The sequence below is a fragment of the Gallus gallus genome, chromosome 10, assembly GCF_016699485.2.
Source record: "Gallus gallus isolate bGalGal1 chromosome 10, bGalGal1.mat.broiler.GRCg7b, whole genome shotgun sequence".
Classification (NCBI taxonomy): domain Eukaryota; kingdom Metazoa; phylum Chordata; class Aves; order Galliformes; family Phasianidae; genus Gallus; species Gallus gallus.
This window is the reverse complement of record NC_052541.1, coordinates 18,518,953-18,537,168: the sequence shown is the minus strand read 5'-3', so window position 1 is coordinate 18,537,168 and position 18,216 is coordinate 18,518,953. Positions and strand designations below refer to the sequence as shown.

Here is an 18,216-nt window from a genome sequence, read left to right as displayed (position 1 = left end):
GTTTTATTCCCTCCGCGCTCAACCCCGTTAAAAAAATAATAATAAATAAATAAATAAAAACTCTCTTAAAAACTTGATTTTGGTGACGGAACGGCCGTCACGCCGAATCCCTCCGCCAGAAAAGAGTCCCTCAGAGCGGGGGGTGGCGGCGGCCCCACGGGGTGGGGAGGGAGGGATTGAGGAGGGGAACGCGGAGCAGCACAGCGCGGGTGCGGGGTGTGGGGGCTGCCGAGGCGACGCGTGAGGGCGGCGGGGCGCGAGGGGGGCGGGACGGGGTGGGGCGCGGAGGGACACCACAGCGCTGGTAGCGGCTGCGCCGCGACGAGATCTTCCTTTTCCGGTTGGGCAGCGGCGAGGCAGGCGGGAGCACGCGGGGTCCGCGCTGCCGTCATGGTGAGGCGCGGCTCAGTGGGGCGCGGGGGGCTCCAGGCGGTGCGGGCGCGGATCGGGACGCGGGGTAGAGCAGAGGCCGGGGGAGCCGGGCCTGGCGGACGGAGTCAGCGCCGCGTGCAGCGCTGGGGCAGCGGGTGCGGGGGGGGGGCGTCCGCCATCTTGGGGCCGCGTGGAGCCGCTGAGCGGAGCCGGGAGGAGGGGAGCGGCCTGAGGGGATCTCGGCGGGTCCGTTTTCGCGGTGTTCTCCAGTGCATCCCCTAAGCCGAGCGACAGGAGCTGCACCGAGTTGAAAGAATGATTTCTTTAGCTGATGTTCCTTATAGCTGTGGGGGTTTGATTGTTTTTTATTAACGTACCTGTTTTTATCCTGAAATAAACTAGAAAAGGCTTCGGTCTGATGCGCTTCAGATCGTGATCCAGTTCCTTCCACCGACCATGCGGTGTGCGTTTGTCTTTGGGCTTCACAGGCTGAGCTGAACTTGTGCGGGCCTCTGGGAGCGGGGCGGCTGCAGTGCGGGGTTCTGAGGCACGCAGAGCTGCTCGGTGGGCACACTCACAGTGCACAGTGCACGTTGGCTGTGATCATTGCAAGAATTAGAGTGGTTGGTTCTGGCAGGCCAGCTTTTATTCATAACCCAAATCTCAAGGCTTTGAGAAACTGATAAACACAGATGGGTTTTGTAGGGGTAGCTGTTCTTAGCAGCAGAAGGGCAGCTGTTTAGAAGGCCTGGAGCTGCAGCTCTAGGCTAACCTTGTCCCTGTGTCTCTGCCATCTCCTGGACTCAAACCTTAGGTGTAGCGTTCAGAACAAGGAACGTGCAGGGAGCTCCACTGTCAGCGTTGGATATTGCTGTGATGATGTAATTTGCGTCTTATCCAGTGTTCAGCGACAGTTGCCTGCTGTTACCATGTTGGCACTGTTGAGCTGCAGACACATTTAATTCTGAGCAATAGCAGAGGGGTTTGAATGATAGCAATTTAATTTACTGGTGCTTAAGAGCTTTTCCTTTTCTTTTTTAGGCTTGCGCTCGACCGTTGATATCTGTCTACTCTGAAAAGGGGGAAGCGTCTGGCAAGAATGTCACCCTGCCGGCGGTGTTCAAGGCGCCCATTCGCCCTGATGTGGTGAACTTCGTTCACACCAACCTGCGCAAGAACAACAGGCAGCCCTATGCCGTCAGTGAGCTCGCAGGTATGGTTTGTCCCCAGAATGGGTGGAAATGCTGCGGTAGTTGTTTGTTTTAATGCAGCTGAGCTGAAAGGGAAAGAAATTCAGAGTCGAAATAAGAGAAGCACCGTTCAGGTAGATTTTGAAGAGAGTGCAGGGAAACTATTCTGATCCTGAGCAGTCTGATTTTAAGTTGTATGAAACGTAACCTTATCAGGCAAAAAACTTCACTGAAATGCTGCGTTTTTTTAATCCCCTGCTCCATGCTGACTACGTAAGACTTTCATCTTTGGCATTTACTTAAAATAAACCTATGCGAATGGCTGTTATCTAGAGTTGCCTCAGAAGCTAGTAGCTGCAAATATCTACTGCTTGCAAAGGAATTTGTGTGTGTGCTTTCAAATTTAATTCTGATGGCAATTCACAAACATCTTAATCTACTGAGAACAGCAGTGCCAATATAGATCTCCATGTTAAAGATCAAATTGAGAAGTGTTGTGTTACCATACTTGATTCTGACCTAACCAGATTCTTAATACTGTAAGAGCTGTTCTACCTGATCAGGATTTGTTTTGCTGAAATGATGAGATTCCACTTCAATGGTCCGTGTTTCTGAACCATATGATAACAGTGGAAGTTCTGATGCTTGGTCCCAAGCTCAACATGTCTGTGGCTTTGGGGAAACAGCAGTGTTGTCACTCTCTGCATTGAACTCTTTTCTTTTGCAGGTCATCAGACCAGTGCCGAGTCTTGGGGTACTGGGAGAGCTGTTGCTCGTATTCCTCGAGTACGAGGTGGTGGAACTCACCGCTCTGGCCAGGGTGCCTTTGGAAATGTATCCTTTGATACCTGTTGTTTGCATCAGGTGTAAATCTCAACTCTTCCAGGGCAAATTATTTTTAATTATCTTAATATGAAATTGAATCCTTGAGGTAATGGCCATCCTAAAACTCTGTGTCCAGATCACTTCTCTGCAAATTCAGACTTGCTTTAATGAACAGCATGATTTCTTCTATCTTTTTTTCACTGCAGAAGCGGTGGGTATGTTGAGTCTCGTGATGCAAACTGTCTTGCCATGATGTCGTAATTTGCGTCTTACTCTGTGCTCAGTGACAGTTGCCTGCTGTCAGTGAACTGGTACAGATGGTTGACGAGCAGTTAATGCTGAGCAAGTGTTAAAGAGGCACATTGGAAAACGTAGTTCTGAAAGGTTGTTCTTAACTGTAGATACTTAGATGTGTCGTGGAGGCCGCATGTTTGCCCCAACCAAGACTTGGCGACGCTGGCACCGCAGAGTGAACGTAACTCAGAAACGTTATGCCATCTGTTCTGCCTTGGCAGCATCAGCTCTTCCAGCCCTGGTCATGTCTAAAGGTGGGAATTCTGAGAATGTTTGCATGGCCTGAGCGGTAGCGGTTACTCTGAGATTACTTGAAATGTTTCTTGTGGGTAATAAATTCCCTTTCAAATTAAGGGTGCGGTACCCTCTTTCAGTACATTGAGTGTTTTTATGTACAAATGGGGATGGTAATTTGAGGGTTTCACTGTGATGGAACTTAGGCACACAGAGGTAGCTCAGCATTGTGTTGCTGACATCTATCTTGTCCTAACAAATTATGGAAAATTAGGTTGAATTTTGAAATAAATGGCAGTTTGGTTTGAGTTCTGTTCATAGAAGCCACAGATCATGCTTAATTTACTTGAGTATTTTTTGAGGCAGGCCAATAAGACTGCACTGAAACTTCTCTGCTGTTTTTAGGACACATGCACATTACATTTCCATTTTTTTACCTTGTATTGTTTCTGAGTGCACAAGGCAATACCTTGAAATGTGTGCATATGACCAGGGTTAGTGGGTAACTTAATGTCATGTAAAACCCCCGTTAGGTCACCGCATTGAGGAGATCCCAGAACTTCCTCTGGTTGTTGAAGACAAAGTTGAGAGTTACAAGAAAACAAAGGAAGCTGTTCTCCTCCTTAAGAAGCTTAAAGCTTGGAATGACATAAAAAAGGTGAGTTGCTACAGGTATGTTCCTGAGAGCACTCATCATTAGGTTCTGCCATAGTTAAATTAAGAATTGCAGATTGTTCTGTATTGGTTTGATGCCATGAAAAAATTTTTGGTAACAGTTGTAGAAAAGAAAGTTTAAGTAGTCACAGTCAGTTTCTTCCTTTGTTGCTTTGCTCTTTGTACTTGGTTCTCTTCATTTCAGTGCTGAGTAACAACACTAACAGCTCAGTCTGCGTCTCTTTTGAGTCTTAAGAATGATGAACTTCTCACTGGTCCGTGTTTCAGATTATCAGTGATGATTGTGAAGTTCTGACTGAAGTGTCTTTGTCTTACTACTGTAATTTGGACTTCTTCAAATACTCACAGATTTCTTTTTTATAGGTTTATGCCTCTCAGCGCATGAGGGCTGGGAAGGGTAAGATGAGGAATCGCCGTCGCATCCAGCGCAGGGGGCCTTGCATCATCTACAATGAGGACAATGGCATCATTAGAGCTTTCCGGAATATCCCGGGTAATTTTAACTTGGGTCTTATTTATTCTTTTTTTTCTTTTTTGGAAGACAGCCCAGAATGATGAGATTCCACTTCATTGGTCCGTGTTTCTGAAACACATGATTTTGTGGAAGTTCTGACTTCTAGCTAAAGCAGCTGTAATTTTATTTCCAAGAATCTGGTTTGGTGATGTTGAGGGATATTTGTGTGTCTTTTACCATCCATAAACTGCCTTTCAGACTGTAAAGATGAGGCTTTTAAGTTTGTTGCTAGAGAAGGCTGGCTTTTTACCTTATTTATACATAGGTTGATATAACTTTGTAGTGTAACAGCTAATAAGACCGTAGCAGTTTCTGTTCGTCTCAGTCCCGTGTTGCTTGCTTTTCATCATAACTGAAGAGGTGTGTCTGTTTTTCTGTAGGAATTACTCTCCTTGATGTGAACAAGCTGAACCTGCTGAGACTCGCTCCTGGTGGCCACGTTGGGCGTTTCTGCATTTGGACTGAAAGCGCCTTCCGCAAACTGGATGATCTGTATGGCACCTGGCGCAAACCCGCCACTCTGAAGAGTGACTACAAGTAAGCATGGTAACACCTGACCCAGCTGCCTGTGGGGGGTAGCAGAATAACCCAGCAGAGCCACAGATTGTCCAGATTAGGTGTGGGAAGTCAGTACTGTTGGTAATTTTCACTAAATGCCATTTTCATCGAATTAGCTGTGTTTTATTTTCCAACTTAAGCTCTGAATGTTTGGTTTGCAGCCTGCCGATGCACAAGATGACCAATACAGACCTTGGAAGAATCCTGAGAAGCCAGGAGATCCAGAAGGCGCTGCGTGCTCCAAAGTAAGAATTTTTAACTAATGCCTACCAAGCTCAATCTGTTCTTAATCATTGCCAAGTGCAACGCTTCGCATTGAGAACAGAAATCCCTGTGCCTTGAGATGTCAGATAACGCTGGGATTTCTTTGGTTCCTGGCTGTAAATACTAGGAATTATGGTCCCTTAAATGAGATTTTAGGAAGGTTTGACATGCTGTGAGCTGTGAAGGGAATGAGATACATCTCTCTTCTTTCCAGGAAGAAGATTCACCGCAGAGTCCTGAAAAAGAACCCGCTGAAGAATCTGAGAGTCATGATAAAGCTGAACCCATACGCCAAAACAATGCGACGCAACACCATTCTGCGCCATGCCCAGAATGTGAGGACAAAGCCTATCATGCAGTCTGAGGCATTGAAGCTGGTTCTATAGACGCTAATGGTTGTGTCTTTTCTTCTTTCTGTTGTAGCAAAAACTCAAGGAGGAGAAGAAAGCCAAAGCCAAGGCCAGTGTCACGTCCAAGGCCAAGCTGTCGGCTAAGGCGCAGACCAAGGCCAAGCCTGCAAGCAAGACTGCAGGGAAGGCTGCAGCAAAGGGCCCGGCCAAAGCGCCAGCCAAAGCACCAGCAAAATCTGCAGCGAAGGCCCCAGCAAAATCCCCAGCAAAGGCCCCAGCGAAGGGCAAGGCTGAAGCATGAGCGGGGGCAGCACTTGGAACACCTGAGCTCAGAAAATCGTGGATCTGCAGCGAATAAATTCTATTGGAACAGTGAGGTGCTTTTGTGGTCTGACAGCGGTGCGTGTTGGGGTGAGGAGCGCGGTTCAAGGTTCATGGTGACAGACTGATGGGCCTTTGGGGGCACTGTGAGCACACGGGGGAGAGAAGCGTGTTGTGGTGCTGTCCTGTCCAGGGGAGGTGGAATCCAGCAGCAGCAGTGAGCCTTCATGTGAAATCACAGGCTGCTGTTCTAATGGATTGTGTTCTATGGGCTTTGGAGGGAGCTTTGTGTAAAGGTTCTGAATTCCTCTTGCAAGTGCATGTCTGAGTTTGGGGCTGGGAAACGTTCAGTGGTGTGCGCCCTGCGGCGCCCATTCAAATGGAATCGTAGGAGAAGGGGCGGTGCAGAGCTCCTTAACCCCGGGGCGGAGCTCTCAGGTTGCGCCCTTCACGCTGTGCTACGTAGCTCAAGCGGCCCTATTGCTGCCAGTCCGCCTGTAGGGACGTACCGGAGCGGCAGCTCCGCTCTCCTTCCGCCGCGCGGGGGCGGCCGCAGTGCGGTACGGAGCGGCGCTGCACCCCACCGCGCCCCCCCCGCCCGGCGCTGCAAATGGCGGAGCCGTGACGTCACGCGGCGCTCTCGGGCCGCTCCGCGCCCTCCCGCCCTCAGGGGGGCGGTGCCGCTCTCCGCTTCCCGCCCGCGGGGTTACGTGGGCGCGGCCGCCGCGCTTCTCGGGAGCGGAGAGGAGGGGCGGCCCGCAGGGGGGGCCGGGCCGGGGCGGCGGGCAGGATGCTGAGCCGCCTGCAGGAGCTGCGCAAGGAGGAGGAGACGCTGCTGCGGGTGAAGGCGGCGCTGCACGAGCAGCTCACCCGGCTCAAGGTCGGTGGTACCGGGCGGGCGGGCGCCGATCCCCGGGAGCGGAGCGGGACGGGCCGTCCTCTGCCGCGCGGGGGAGCGCCGGGGTGCGCGGCGCTGTGCCGCGGCCGTCTGACGGCTGCGCTGCTGCCGCTTCGCCGCGGTGTCACGAGAGGACGCCGAGCGCCGGAAGCGGTTCATCTCTCCGTGAGCGGCCCGCGGTGACCGCGCGGCCCTCGTGGCGTTCCCTCCTCGCAGGTGGAGGAGCTCGCGCTGCAGTCCATGATCCGCTCCCGCGAGGAGGACGTGGCCGCCGCCCCGGGCGCGGAGGACCCCCAGCAGGTGAGGCGCCGCGCCGCGTGGGAACGGGAACGGCCCTTCGCTTCTCCCATCCCTGCAGTGCTGCCCCCGGGGTTGGGAATGGCTGCCGTGTGTCGGCACGGCTTCGGTGTGCGGTGTGTGGGTCTCGTGAAGCGTTGTGTCGGATGCCTTTAAATGGTGGTTGGGGATGTGGATACAGTCGGAACCTTCAACTGAACTGCCTGAAAGTCTTCCATGGAGCACTGCTGCTCATCGCTTCGATGGGCTCTTGGGGCCGACGGTTGCAGTGCTGCCATCTGTAACGGGCGGTGAGGGCTCCGATCTCACAGCAGCGTAAGTTGGGCGCTGCTCCTGGGGCTGCCAGCCGTGAGTTACGCTCTCTTGTCCTGACAGATCCTCGGGCAGATGGACAACGAGGCTGCTATCAATCAGACCGAATTACAGCTGAGCATTCGAGATCATGAAGAGGAGGCGGAAGAGGAGGAGGAATCGGATTCTTGAGGGAGAAAAGAGTCAAAGACGGTTTTTAATACAGACTCAGGAATTTCTTCTCCATTCTTGCCAACAGACATTCATGTCGTGCTGTGTGGGCTGTATGACATGCTGGGCTCCTGGAGTCCCAGGAGGTTACCTCTGAGGACACAAATGCTCCAGGCTTGGCAGACTTTGAATTAGATGTTAAAAGAATGAGAACTTGCTGCACCAGTATGTAGCATAATCCGTTTTGCAAACCTAACATGTAGCTTCTTACATCTTTATACAAGGTAAAAGTCGTTAATTGAGTCTGGCTAATTTAACACAGTAAAAGCAATAATTTGTCCATTCTTATTTGCTGTCGCTGAAAAATAAAACCAGGCCGCCGAGGCTGGTTGTGAACCAATGATTATATAGTAACCTCATTTGCTTAAACTGGGAACTTAAAGATAGGCAGTGAGAAAAGATGCGTCCAGCAGCGTCTCCGGGCTTTCTGCTGCAGTGCTTTCAGTGACAGAGGCACCTCAGCATCCATGTCCTGTAAGTGTGGCCCACAGAAGCTGTAGTTGTTCTCTCTGCAGGAGCAGCAGACAGCGCACTGCTGCCCTGGTACTGAGTGCAGTAGCAAGGGAGCTCTCGTGTCCCTACAGGTGCTGTTTTTAAGTACTGTCAGGCTGATGTAACAGCCACGTTTTTCTTATTGCTCTTTCAGCACAGCAGTTAATTGGCCTTTTACTCTTCCACAAACTGTACGGTAAGAATTAGTCCATATTAGTTGTAATAAGGAACTAATTTTTTTTTTAATTATTTTTCTTTCTCCCTTAGAGTGAATTTGTAGTTCAATGCCAGTCTGCCTTCCACTTTAAAGTTACGTATAAGGAGTATGAGAGATTAAAATTTACTTGGAAAGTGATGCAAAGTCCCTTCCCAGCGTCCTTAATGCTACAGTGACACGTTCATACTGCTCCTATAGGTACACAGTGTGTTCTTCCTCTTCATGGGATGCGGACACCAAGTGGAGCAGTTGGTTATTTGAGCAGTTCTTAAAGACTTGCTTTGAAGCATGCAAAATCAAACTCTGTTAAGCTGATGAAAAGCAGACAACTAAAAATAACATCCTTAGCCACTTTATCAAACTGTCTTATCAAGAAAATAGCCACAGCAATCCAGGTTGGTCACTGCACAGCCAGCTAAAGGTGCTATTACTGTCTCTGGCATTAACAGCTCAGAGAAAATAAAACCAACCATTATCTGGAGTTTACCTTTAAGAGCAGGAAAAGAACAGAGGAAAGCATCCAGTATTGTGGGTGTCATCAGAACACTTGCTTCAACCTCCACTAACTTCCTGCCACTGTTTGAAGAGTGTATTTGGCTCTTATTTGGCTTGTAGCTATTGGAATAGAACTTCAGAATGTAATTCCAGCTTCATCCTGTACTAAAGACTAATTGTTTTTTTGACAAGCCTGGATGTCCTAATGAAGGAGCTTGGAATGTGAGTTCAAAACATTTGGCAAAGCCTTCCTGAGACTCACAGGAGAAAAATAAAAAGCCTGAGCAAGAAATGTTATGGCTTGGAGTGTCAAATGGTTCTTTGGAGGCAGATGGAGAGTTGGTTTGTAAGCATCTCAGTAGTCAACCCCTCTTGCACAGTGCAGTGCCCAGCATGTTTGTGGCACTGGGCTCAGCCCCATCTCAGCACAGGAACACCTGATTCCTGCCACACCTCTGCAGAGCACCTCTGGAGCTGCTGTTCCACCTCCAGAGACAAATTTTGACCTTTGAAAAAGTGTTATGTGGCCCCAGCAAATTACCAAATAGCTTTCATGTCTATACTGCATCTTCTTTCTCCCTGCTGCTTTTTCTGAACCAGGACCTTTGAAATAAAGTCCAGCAATCTGCTCTCCGTGTTGCAATGAAGTACTGTTGCTGCTGTCCAACTACATGTAACTGTACTTACAGTGTTCAAGTTGCTGCTGTAGGTGGCACAAAGAAGTAAAATCAGCTTCTCTGTCTAAAAAGTTGTTGTCCACATGCTGCATATTTACTCTATCAAGTAGGAAAAAGTACTGTTATAGTCCTTCAGGGTGTTAGTGTGTCTATTTCACGTATATGAAGAAGATAGAGAACAAAGTGCACATAATATGGCACTAATTAAGATGAAGGTCTTGGTGAAGTTTTCCTTTTGAGTTTAAAAGAAAAGCTTCAAATTACTTGATAATATATTTATTAAGAGAAACCATTGCTAAACATCTGAGAGAATAAAACAATAGAGGTTCTTCATACATTTTAGACACCAAACACAGCTGTCATGAATCTTAAGGTTAAAAGAAAGCCCAGATCTTTGTCATGATTCTGTAGGACGCTTCTGAGAGCTAACCTTTAAAAATCAATTGGAAAGACATATATCACTAAATCCAAGTATGATGATACATTTTAAAAATAAATATAGAAATATGAACAAGTCTACAAGTAGGATACTGCCCTGTCCATCCCAAGGAATGCAGAGCTCTTGCCTTCTTTACCTGGAAAGAGTGATCTCTACACAACACCAAATTGGAACCATTAGGCCTAACTTCCAAGATACAGTTTGGCAGCAGCAAAAGCATGCTCAACAGATACAGTTTTGGAGCATCCCTACCCCTTTTTTTGCATGGGAGATTAGGTAAGCATGACTGAAGTACCAACAGTTTACAAAGAGTCTTGATAAAGTTCAAACAATCCAGGGGTAAATTCCCCCCCAGTGATATTTTCATTAAGAAAGAATATCCATAATTCCATAATCACTTAAAATCAGCAAGCACTGTAACTTAAACATTTTACATTTTGGTCAGCAAACAAATGTAACCCAGTACAATACCAATTAGTTGATGACAAAATTGAAAACAATTTGGCACATGCTATAAAGACATTCTTCCTTAAGAGGTGAAATACATGTTTGAACAGGTACAAGCTTAGGAAATAGGACCAAAGTAGCGCTGTTAACAGATGTACGGGACAGGATTTGCTCTTCCACATTCAGACTCCAGCAGCATGCGTGGGTGTACTCGGTTGGTTAAGGCCTATGGTTGAGCAAAGCCATCCTGCAAAATCCACCTCCTCTGCTTCAGATCTCTTAATGAAAGCGTGAATCTTAGCAGAGGAAAATGAAAGTTACTCAAACGCTCAGCAAGGCAACATGATGAAGTAAAGAATCATTTTAAATGAGCTACAATAAGTGATTTACTTTCTGTATTTATGCTTGCCAAATTGTGTAGCAAGCTGAGGGTGACCAGTAGAGCTCTTCTGCAGGATTCATGAAATAATCAGCATATGAAGCATCCATATTGCAAAGTATTCCAGAAGAATCCTGCCTACACAGTGCTTATTGAAGGCACAGAACACGGTAAGAACGTGGCTCAGCCACTTGGGATAACACGCTGTGGAAAATGTCTGCTTTCAGATGAGGGCTTTTTGTAACAGAAAGAATTTGATTGTATTTTGCAGCCTTATTTACTATACAGCAGCATCAGGGCACAGAAACATTTGTTTTCTGCAGCCCTAGCATTAAACCTGAGGCCATGAGAAGATCCAGTGAAAGTCATTTCACGTAGAAAAAAATGCAAGATTTGTTTCTGTCTAGTAGTACTACAGATTTTGCAATGCCAAGGTGATGAAAGAAGAGAAGCAAGTTTCTTTCCCAGAAACTGCTAAAACTTCATTTAAGTAGTCCATAAGGTTAGTAGAATTTGGTTCAGTTATGCCCTTAAATACTTTATGATTGGCTAATTAACCAAAGTAAAAGCTATTTTGCTAATCAACCAAATGGCAGACTGCAAAACCAGTATGGGGCTCCTCAACAGTCCCTGTTTTAAGGCTGTGTAAAAGCCTGAGGCCTCTAGATCTCTGGATAAGACAAGTGCTCCCTCCCCCCAAAACTGTTTGAGCTGTGTCAGGAGGCACAAGTGACATTCTAGGCCGTATGCTCTGACCCTACTCTCAGCTCAATTGAGGAACCCAACCCGTATGGAATAGTGTTGCATTTCAAGTTAAGAACTTTCACTTACCATCAGCTGCTTCAAATCAGCTCTCTCAGCAGGATTTTTAATTAAACTACGAAAACAAAGCATTACACAAGTTACACTCAAAATTAAGATCAGGTTAGATTGTGTTGGTATACTGTTTTTGTCCTGGGAAGACACCGCTCTACATAAAAGCATGAGGTAATGTAAGCAACTGCCTCTGTAGATTTCACAGGTATTTTAGGTATGAAATCCTGAGTCATGCAGCATTGTTCAGTGGGGGCAGAAGTGAGAGTACAGAACCAAGCTGTAGAGATCAAATCTGCATTTAAATTCAACAGTATCACACACTTCTATCCTTCAAGTCTTTTACCTAAGTCTTTTCCAGCTCAGTATATTCAGAATCACAGTATCTAGTAGTTGTTCTTTTGTGTCACTGTTCTTTCTGGTAGAAATAGCTAATAACAGAACTAGCCTTTTTTTTTTTTTTTTTTTTTAAGAAAAAACTTATCCATCTTGAATGAACTACTTTCCTTAGAACTGATCATACTGGTCCAGTGCTTGGAAAAGTAAAGAGGTGAGAAAACAACAAGCGTGATAATGGTTCAGTGAACCGTTAGGGAGGGAAAAAAGCATCTGGAGCATGCAAGACTACTGCATCACATGGAATGCTCACTGCAGAATGCTCTGCACCTTACTCATAGAAGTATGGATCCTCTTATAGAAGAGCTTTGCATGATCAGTCCTTTTAAGTACTGCAGTGTTTTCAATGCTGAGAAAGTACTAATTTAGAGATGCCACAGAAGCAGAGATCATATCTTAAAGAGTGGAACACCTCCTAGCTTTGGGGTTCTCTTTGAGTGCATATGTTGTCAAGCTGGTGCTATAAAACAAGCTTTAGGCACATTAGCAGAGAAAATACTTACCATTTGTTAACAAAATCTTGAAATTCAGAACCAAAGACACCATTGGGCAGTTTTGGAGGTGGCTGAAAACAAATTTTAAAAGTCCATCAGTTAAAGCAGAACAAATGATGCTGTACAACCTACCCAGAGTCTACCAGCTAAGTCCAACATCTGAATAAAGCTGCCCTAATGCTACCTATGCCTTCTTTCCAGAGTTGAGCTCTGAAGCAAGTATCAGGCAGACTCGCAGACTTCAGTTTTCAGGCTGACAGCCCAAACAAGGACGTGTCTCATACTGCAGTAATACACATCAGATAACCTGACTTACCATAACATTACTCCTATATTGCATCAAATTTTGTACTTTAGAAGTTTACAATTAAATTAGTGCAGATAGTTGATTACCTCATTGACGATGTAATCCAGAAGTTCAAAGATTGCCATTGGGGGTCTGCTGTCTGGTCCATAGGCTAAGAAGAAATAAGGTAAATGGGATAAAACAGCATCACTCTGGAGTGGTAGGGCTGTTTTCAGAAGCTAACAGGCATATGCTTGATTCCTGCATGGCGGGGTTTCTGGGCACACAGTAAATTAACAGGGAGAAAGTGGAATAGCAACAGAGTAATACCAGTAAGAGTAATACCAGGGTAGTTCCAGGAGAGATCATTATTATCAAGTCTGATCCAAATCATTAATTTCACTGAGAATCTTCCTATTGTACTTGGATATCGTCACATCTTTGGAGATGAACCGTACCAACAGAATGCATCTTAATGGCATTCAGAAATAGAATGGTTATTAGCATAAGGACATCTGGTCCTTGATTTCCAATACTTCCTAATAGTGAGACTGAAGCAGGTGCCCTATCCAACCTCGTCTGTTAATTTTTATTTACTTAAAGTATAAAGCCACATTATGCAGATCAATTCTAAATAAGCAACAACTTAAGCTTACAGCAAAGCGTATCAGAAAATAATCTAACTGATTTTATATCTTAACATCAGTTTTGTATGTCTTGGACACTGCAGAGATGCCTCGGTGGTACAGATGACAGTCTACTTGGTATGGCTCACATTGGCTTGGTTCACTGTTAACTGCTTTATTTGCCTCTCACACTGGAACTTACAGCTCATTGGTCGACCAGGTGTTCTTTGCCTGGGTGAGGTCTCTGTGACTGGAGAATCTCCCTCTACCGGGCAGCCAAACATCAACTCGAGCTCCTTAGAGTCAGGAGGAGGAATCGGGTATCTGCCAATGGCCATTTCTACCAGAGACAGCCCCATACTCCATATATCTGACTGCACTGAATAATGAGTTCCCTGCAGTCTTTCCGGCTACCAGAAAAAAAAAAAAAGGAAAAGAAAATGGAGACACAGTAAAGTACTGTAACAAAGAAATTTAAAGTTCCATTATATAATAGCCTGAATAAAGCAGGTGATGCAACCCCCATACATGAGTGTGACACGTTTCAATGAGCGACACAACTTCCTATTTCAGAAATCTCATCCACAGCTCCACAATTTCTACAAACTCTGTATTACCCTACAAATAAATGAGACTTACAAGTCACACTACCACACTGCTGTTTTACATCTTTAACATGATATCTAAATGCTGCAACTACTAATAGTGATGGGATAATTAAAGAACAAGGAAACAAAACTAGTAAGGGCAACTAAGCATTCACCTGGCTTCTCTGAACCAGGTTTTATGTTTTGGGAAAGAGAGGGAAGGTACATTTATGTATGGGTCCAAAAGTGATGTGGTGTTCAAGCAATAACCCTGTGGTCTCTCATTCTTGTCAGCTGATACCATTCACATAGTTCCCTATAGAAGACATGTATTAATGCAAGGGCTATTAAATGTACAGTCATACTTCAGTTCTAGATCCATATTCAAATAGCTTCTAAATAAACTGTTGAGCTTTGTAATCCACTGATGTGGCAGTGAAGTGTAACAGAAACATCAGCTAGTTGGAAACCATTTGGATAAACCACGTGATTCCTGAGCTGTGGTTAAAGATGCCCCAAAAGGAAAATATACAAATGTTCATTAAATGTAAGTGTAAGGAAACCTGCACAATATGTATATTTAAAAATCTAGAAAATGTATTCAAGTTAGGCTCTGTTGATGGCACACACCTTGTTCTTTTGCATATAACAACTCTCCAGCTGTCATTTTAAGTTGTATGCTAAGGGAGATACCACAGGAGAAGGTACTTCAGACAATATTAAAAGAATAAAAATCACAGTCATGGCTTGGACTGAGACACAAAGCAAAGCTGAATCTCAGTCTCTTAGAAACAAGAAGTTGAAAGAACCTGAAGGTAGGCAGCACTCTGCTCTTATTCTTTCTACCAGAAGGAGGGAAAGTCAGTAGCATGCCAAAGGCCTCAAAGAGATTTTTTATTAATGCTGTTAGCAACAGCCTCTAAGTGCGTGTGGGAACATAAGCCACAGTTATTTCAAGTATGTTACCCATATTAAATGGCAAAATAAGAGTAGACTGGCTTTGATGTAGAAATGCAGGTCCCATGCTGAGCAGAAGCAGCATTATTATGCTTTTTGTCCTTTAAGTTCAAGCCCACAGTTTCAATTCTACAGCAGGAACTCTGAACGCTCTGATTTTATGAGGTAATTGGTTGCATGCTGAACAGGTAAGTACATTAGAATAAGAGATCTTTTATTTCCATTAGCGATGACCTTCACATAATGCAGAGTTCCCTGAAGAGCAAGTTTCAAGGTACCCCTTGTGAGCAGGAATAAAGAGCTCACTGCCAGAAGTCACAAAGCAGCTGCTATGGCCTTGCCCACAATAGCCACTCCCATGGTTTTCCTTGCTACTCAACCACGCTGAGTTCTCAGGAGCAGACACAACAGACCCACTAACGAGGGAGCAGTGTGCTTCCCTAAGTGACTGCAGTAGAAAGCTGGAGCGGAAAGCACTAGAATTAAAGAAGGAGGACAAGACATAAATACTGGTTTTTGGAAATAGTAACTGCAAATGCATTAACCAACTGGATTCTGCAATGTAGATGTAACTGCATCTCTCCTGTAGTGTTAGGAAAATATCCCACATGCTTGGCTTCTCTTGCCACAGTTCTTCCCCCCCCCCCCCCCCCCCCCCCCCTCCCCCCCACATCTCCAGTGTGGTATCATCCTGGAATATTCCTGGAATGCAGGAAGTGAAACAAACTATGAAAGCAGTAGAAATAGCCACAACAGCTGGTTTTGTGTTTGATTAGTTGTGATAACTCTACCAGAATGCACAGTGAGCTCAAAGCTATCAAATCTGTACTTACAGACATGTAGGAGCGCGTGCCAACAAATGAGTTTGCCATAGAATCTATCAGTTGTCCACTGACACCAAAATCACAAAGCTTGATCTCACCTCTAGAGTTTACCAAGATGTTAGATGGTTTAACATCTGGAAAAAAAAAATGGATGGATGATTTTATATTTATAACAGATAAAAATGTGGAATTTGACAATTGCCATGCATCTAACTATGCAGTAATTCCTGTCCCTTCTGTAAGCCATTCCAGAGAAGAGAGCAGGTTCCCTACCCAAGCCCAACTCATGGGCTCTCTTTAAATATACGTAAGTGAAATTAAACTTCTTGAAATGCAACTGCAAAAAAAAAAAAAAAAAAGCACACTTCACAGTGAATAGGAAGAATTCAGTCTAGGAACTTGTCCTGATTAAAAACCCAGCAGGGAGAAGAAAAAAGAAACTAGAAACCAAACACAAGCAGATGTTTGCTGGTGCAGGAAAACAGGCGGCATAGATAGGAGATTCCCAGCTACATGGGAGCCTTCAGCTGATGTTCTCTGTGAAGGCAAAGTAGAAAGTGGTGTCTGCAAAATCAACTGGAAGCACTGCAGAGCCTGAACAAATTCCAGAGGCCATATTTGTTGTGGGGCAACACATCCATGCACCTCTATTACTTCAATTCAGTATAGACAAATCCCCGTTTACCTCTACAGCTCATGAATATTTCGTGTTCATAATTAAAGGGCAAAAAATAACATTAGTGTTCCACTGCCAATGAACCAGATGATGTTCTCCTTACAAAAAAACATTCTAGAAACCATCTGGTCTTTTGAAGACCTAACTTTTACCTGTAGCATTTTGCTAGCTTATATTTAATTACACACCACAACTTCCTTACAATAGCACAGCATGTCATGACTACCCCCTGGCATTGTATACAAAATCTGCCCTTCCCAGAGCATTTTCATTTCTCTCAAGGCCTCTGGTGTGATCAGCATGCCATGTTAAGAATGCTGCTGTCTTTCCAGTCCTCTAAACGCAGCCTGCAGTGCTATTTTAACTCCAGAGTGCCTGAGCACTTAAGCAGTTTCTCTGGAAACCAAAAAGATCTGTAATGCCAAACAAAACAGGAATGCCAAGGTATCCTTCAAAATGTGTGTTCTATCATGCAAGAAAAGGAAAAATCTGGAAAGGAAGAGCAGGTGTTCTACAAAAGCAAAGTACATAGCTTTTAAAGAAAGTGAAAGGACCTCTCATGCATCACTGTGGGCTATTCAGCAGCAGGGCTGTGTAGTTCTGGAGATGCTCTTAAGTCTGTCCAGACAGGTGGGTATGGGGCACTTTGCATTAACAAGCTCCCTCTTCAAAGAGAATTTCTGGGATTTATAGGCTGTCATGGAACTTCGATGAGGTGTGCCTCCTCTGTCTGAGCCCTGCTCAGCCTCACAGGAGCAGAAGCTAGTTCAGGATGAAAGAGTGAAGGCCCTGGACATTACTGTAATCATTCTTTCTGTAGGGAAGGTGACTAGCCAGACGCTCAAGAATGTCTTAGAGCACATTATGGGCATCTTACAATCACCCAAACGTTTAAAAGAATGTACAAACTTGTTGCCACAGGTTCTCAGCCATGCAACTATCCTCTGAACACTCAGAGAGGCACAGTCCAGACACCCAAGACAGGAGGGACATCATACATGTCACAATTGAAAATGAAAAGGGATGTAGCAGCTAAGGTCAACATCTATCACACATATATAACCAGGAATCTTCTGAGAGCTTTCCCACATGATGATTCCTATTTTAAGTAATTTCCCAGGGCAGGATCTTATGAGAATGACCTGGAAACTATTACACTAGAACAGACTGTTAACAGCAATCCCTCTGTGCTGTACCTCCTGCCTTGGAGCTGTAGGCTGCAACCAGAGCTCAGAAACCTCACAGAGCACTTCCGTGCAAGAGGAGACTTTCCAGACATAATTATAACTCAGACTGTGCTTAAAAAGAGAGTGCTTAAAAAGAAGTGAACTTTGATTAATTTATAGTATTTCTATTTATTCAGAGACAAAAAAAAACAGCAAAAAGTTTGTGTGTATTAAGAGCAAAGTGTTTTGACGAGCAATTAGAAACAGGACATTTATTTCCTTCTCATTTGCTGCCTTCCGGTGTTAACCACAAAAGCATACCAGAGCACACAAGTAGCACATCTATACAAGTCACTGTTACAATTATCTTTATTTAACAGAATAGAAGCTGCTGTGAGACAACACCTACCATGGTCATGCTCATTGCTCCCTTCCTTTTCTGTGCCTGTTTGTATCCCACCGTTTGTCTTTTGAGCGTTTGGCAATTTCTACCTTGTCTTTTCAGAGAACCCAAACAAAGCACAGTAGTCCAGATGAGCTCGCAGTCTATAAAAAGACTATTTTCCATTCCCTCCTTAATAACCCCTAATGACTTCTTCCTTGAGCTGTCTGTAATGACATGTGAATGCTTTGCCTTAGAAGTCACAGCTAGTTCAGGCCACATCTGTACACGTGAGCACACTAAACTGAGCCTCATGATGAGCAGCAACCACATCCCATTTTTGGGGGGTTCTTTATGATTGTCACAACTAGTTTATCAATCCAAGAAAATGCATCATTAACAAGTTCTGCAGATTTTTTAATTTTATTCCTTCCTTTCAGCTCAGCATTATTTGTCTAAAAGCAGTCTCTTGCATTCAGGATGCAGGGCACTATTTCCTGCAGATGATCACAGAGAAGCTGTTAACATTTTGCCATAAGACCCTTACCC

General features: G+C 45.0%; 3 protein-coding genes and 5 non-coding genes across 9 annotated transcripts in view; 7 read left to right on the top strand and 1 right to left on the bottom strand.

Moving 5' to 3' along the window:
• Window positions 1-332: 332 nt before the first annotated feature.
• RPL4 (ribosomal protein L4) lies at window positions 333-5,652 on the top strand. The gene is made up of 10 exons (NM_001007479.2): window positions 333-393; window positions 1,414-1,585; window positions 2,290-2,396; window positions 2,797-2,935; window positions 3,449-3,573; window positions 3,954-4,083; window positions 4,485-4,641; window positions 4,824-4,907; window positions 5,141-5,261; window positions 5,350-5,652. The coding sequence occupies exons 1-10, from the start codon at window positions 391-393 to the stop codon at window positions 5,575-5,577; spliced, it is 1,266 nt and encodes a 421-aa protein (NP_001007480.1). The 5' UTR covers window positions 333-390; the 3' UTR covers window positions 5,578-5,652.
• Window positions 1,242-1,343, top strand: LOC112533227. Its single transcript, XR_003077131.1, has one exon. It is a non-coding gene; the product is annotated as a small nucleolar RNA SNORD16 (small nucleolar RNA).
• Window positions 2,137-2,208, top strand: LOC112533230. The gene has a single exon (XR_003077134.1). It is a non-coding gene; the product is annotated as a small nucleolar RNA SNORD18 (small nucleolar RNA).
• On the top strand, window positions 2,633-2,732 carry LOC112533232. Its single transcript, XR_003077136.2, has one exon. It is a non-coding gene; the product is annotated as a small nucleolar RNA SNORD16 (small nucleolar RNA).
• LOC112533231 lies at window positions 3,822-3,889 on the top strand. Its single transcript, XR_003077135.1, has one exon. It is a non-coding gene; the product is annotated as a small nucleolar RNA SNORD18 (small nucleolar RNA).
• LOC112533229 lies at window positions 4,137-4,207 on the top strand. Its single transcript, XR_003077133.1, has one exon. It is a non-coding gene; the product is annotated as a small nucleolar RNA SNORD18 (small nucleolar RNA).
• A 679-nt stretch (window positions 5,653-6,331) lies between the features above and the next one.
• Window positions 6,332-9,157, top strand: SNAPC5 (small nuclear RNA activating complex polypeptide 5). Its single transcript, NM_001007829.2, has 3 exons — window positions 6,332-6,477; window positions 6,712-6,795; window positions 7,168-9,157. The coding sequence occupies exons 1-3, from the start codon at window positions 6,388-6,390 to the stop codon at window positions 7,273-7,275; spliced, it is 282 nt and encodes a 93-aa protein (NP_001007830.1). The 5' UTR covers window positions 6,332-6,387; the 3' UTR covers window positions 7,276-9,157.
• A 298-nt stretch (window positions 9,158-9,455) lies between these two features.
• MAP2K1 (mitogen-activated protein kinase kinase 1) overlaps window positions 9,456-18,216 on the bottom strand; it is a 31,409-nt gene continuing 22,648 nt past the window's right edge. For both annotated transcript variants that reach the window (NM_001005830.2, XM_015292096.4), the window contains exons 6-11: window positions 15,453-15,577; window positions 13,278-13,485; window positions 12,557-12,621; window positions 12,173-12,234; window positions 11,292-11,337; window positions 9,456-10,377 (exon numbers count right to left, since the gene is read on the bottom strand). In NM_001005830.2, the coding sequence (NP_001005830.1) occupies window positions 10,264-10,377; window positions 11,292-11,337; window positions 12,173-12,234; window positions 12,557-12,621; window positions 13,278-13,485; window positions 15,453-15,577 (620 nt within the window). In that variant the 3' untranslated portion in view covers window positions 9,456-10,263. The remainder of the gene's footprint in view (window positions 10,378-11,291; window positions 11,338-12,172; window positions 12,235-12,556; window positions 12,622-13,277; window positions 13,486-15,452; window positions 15,578-18,216) is intronic.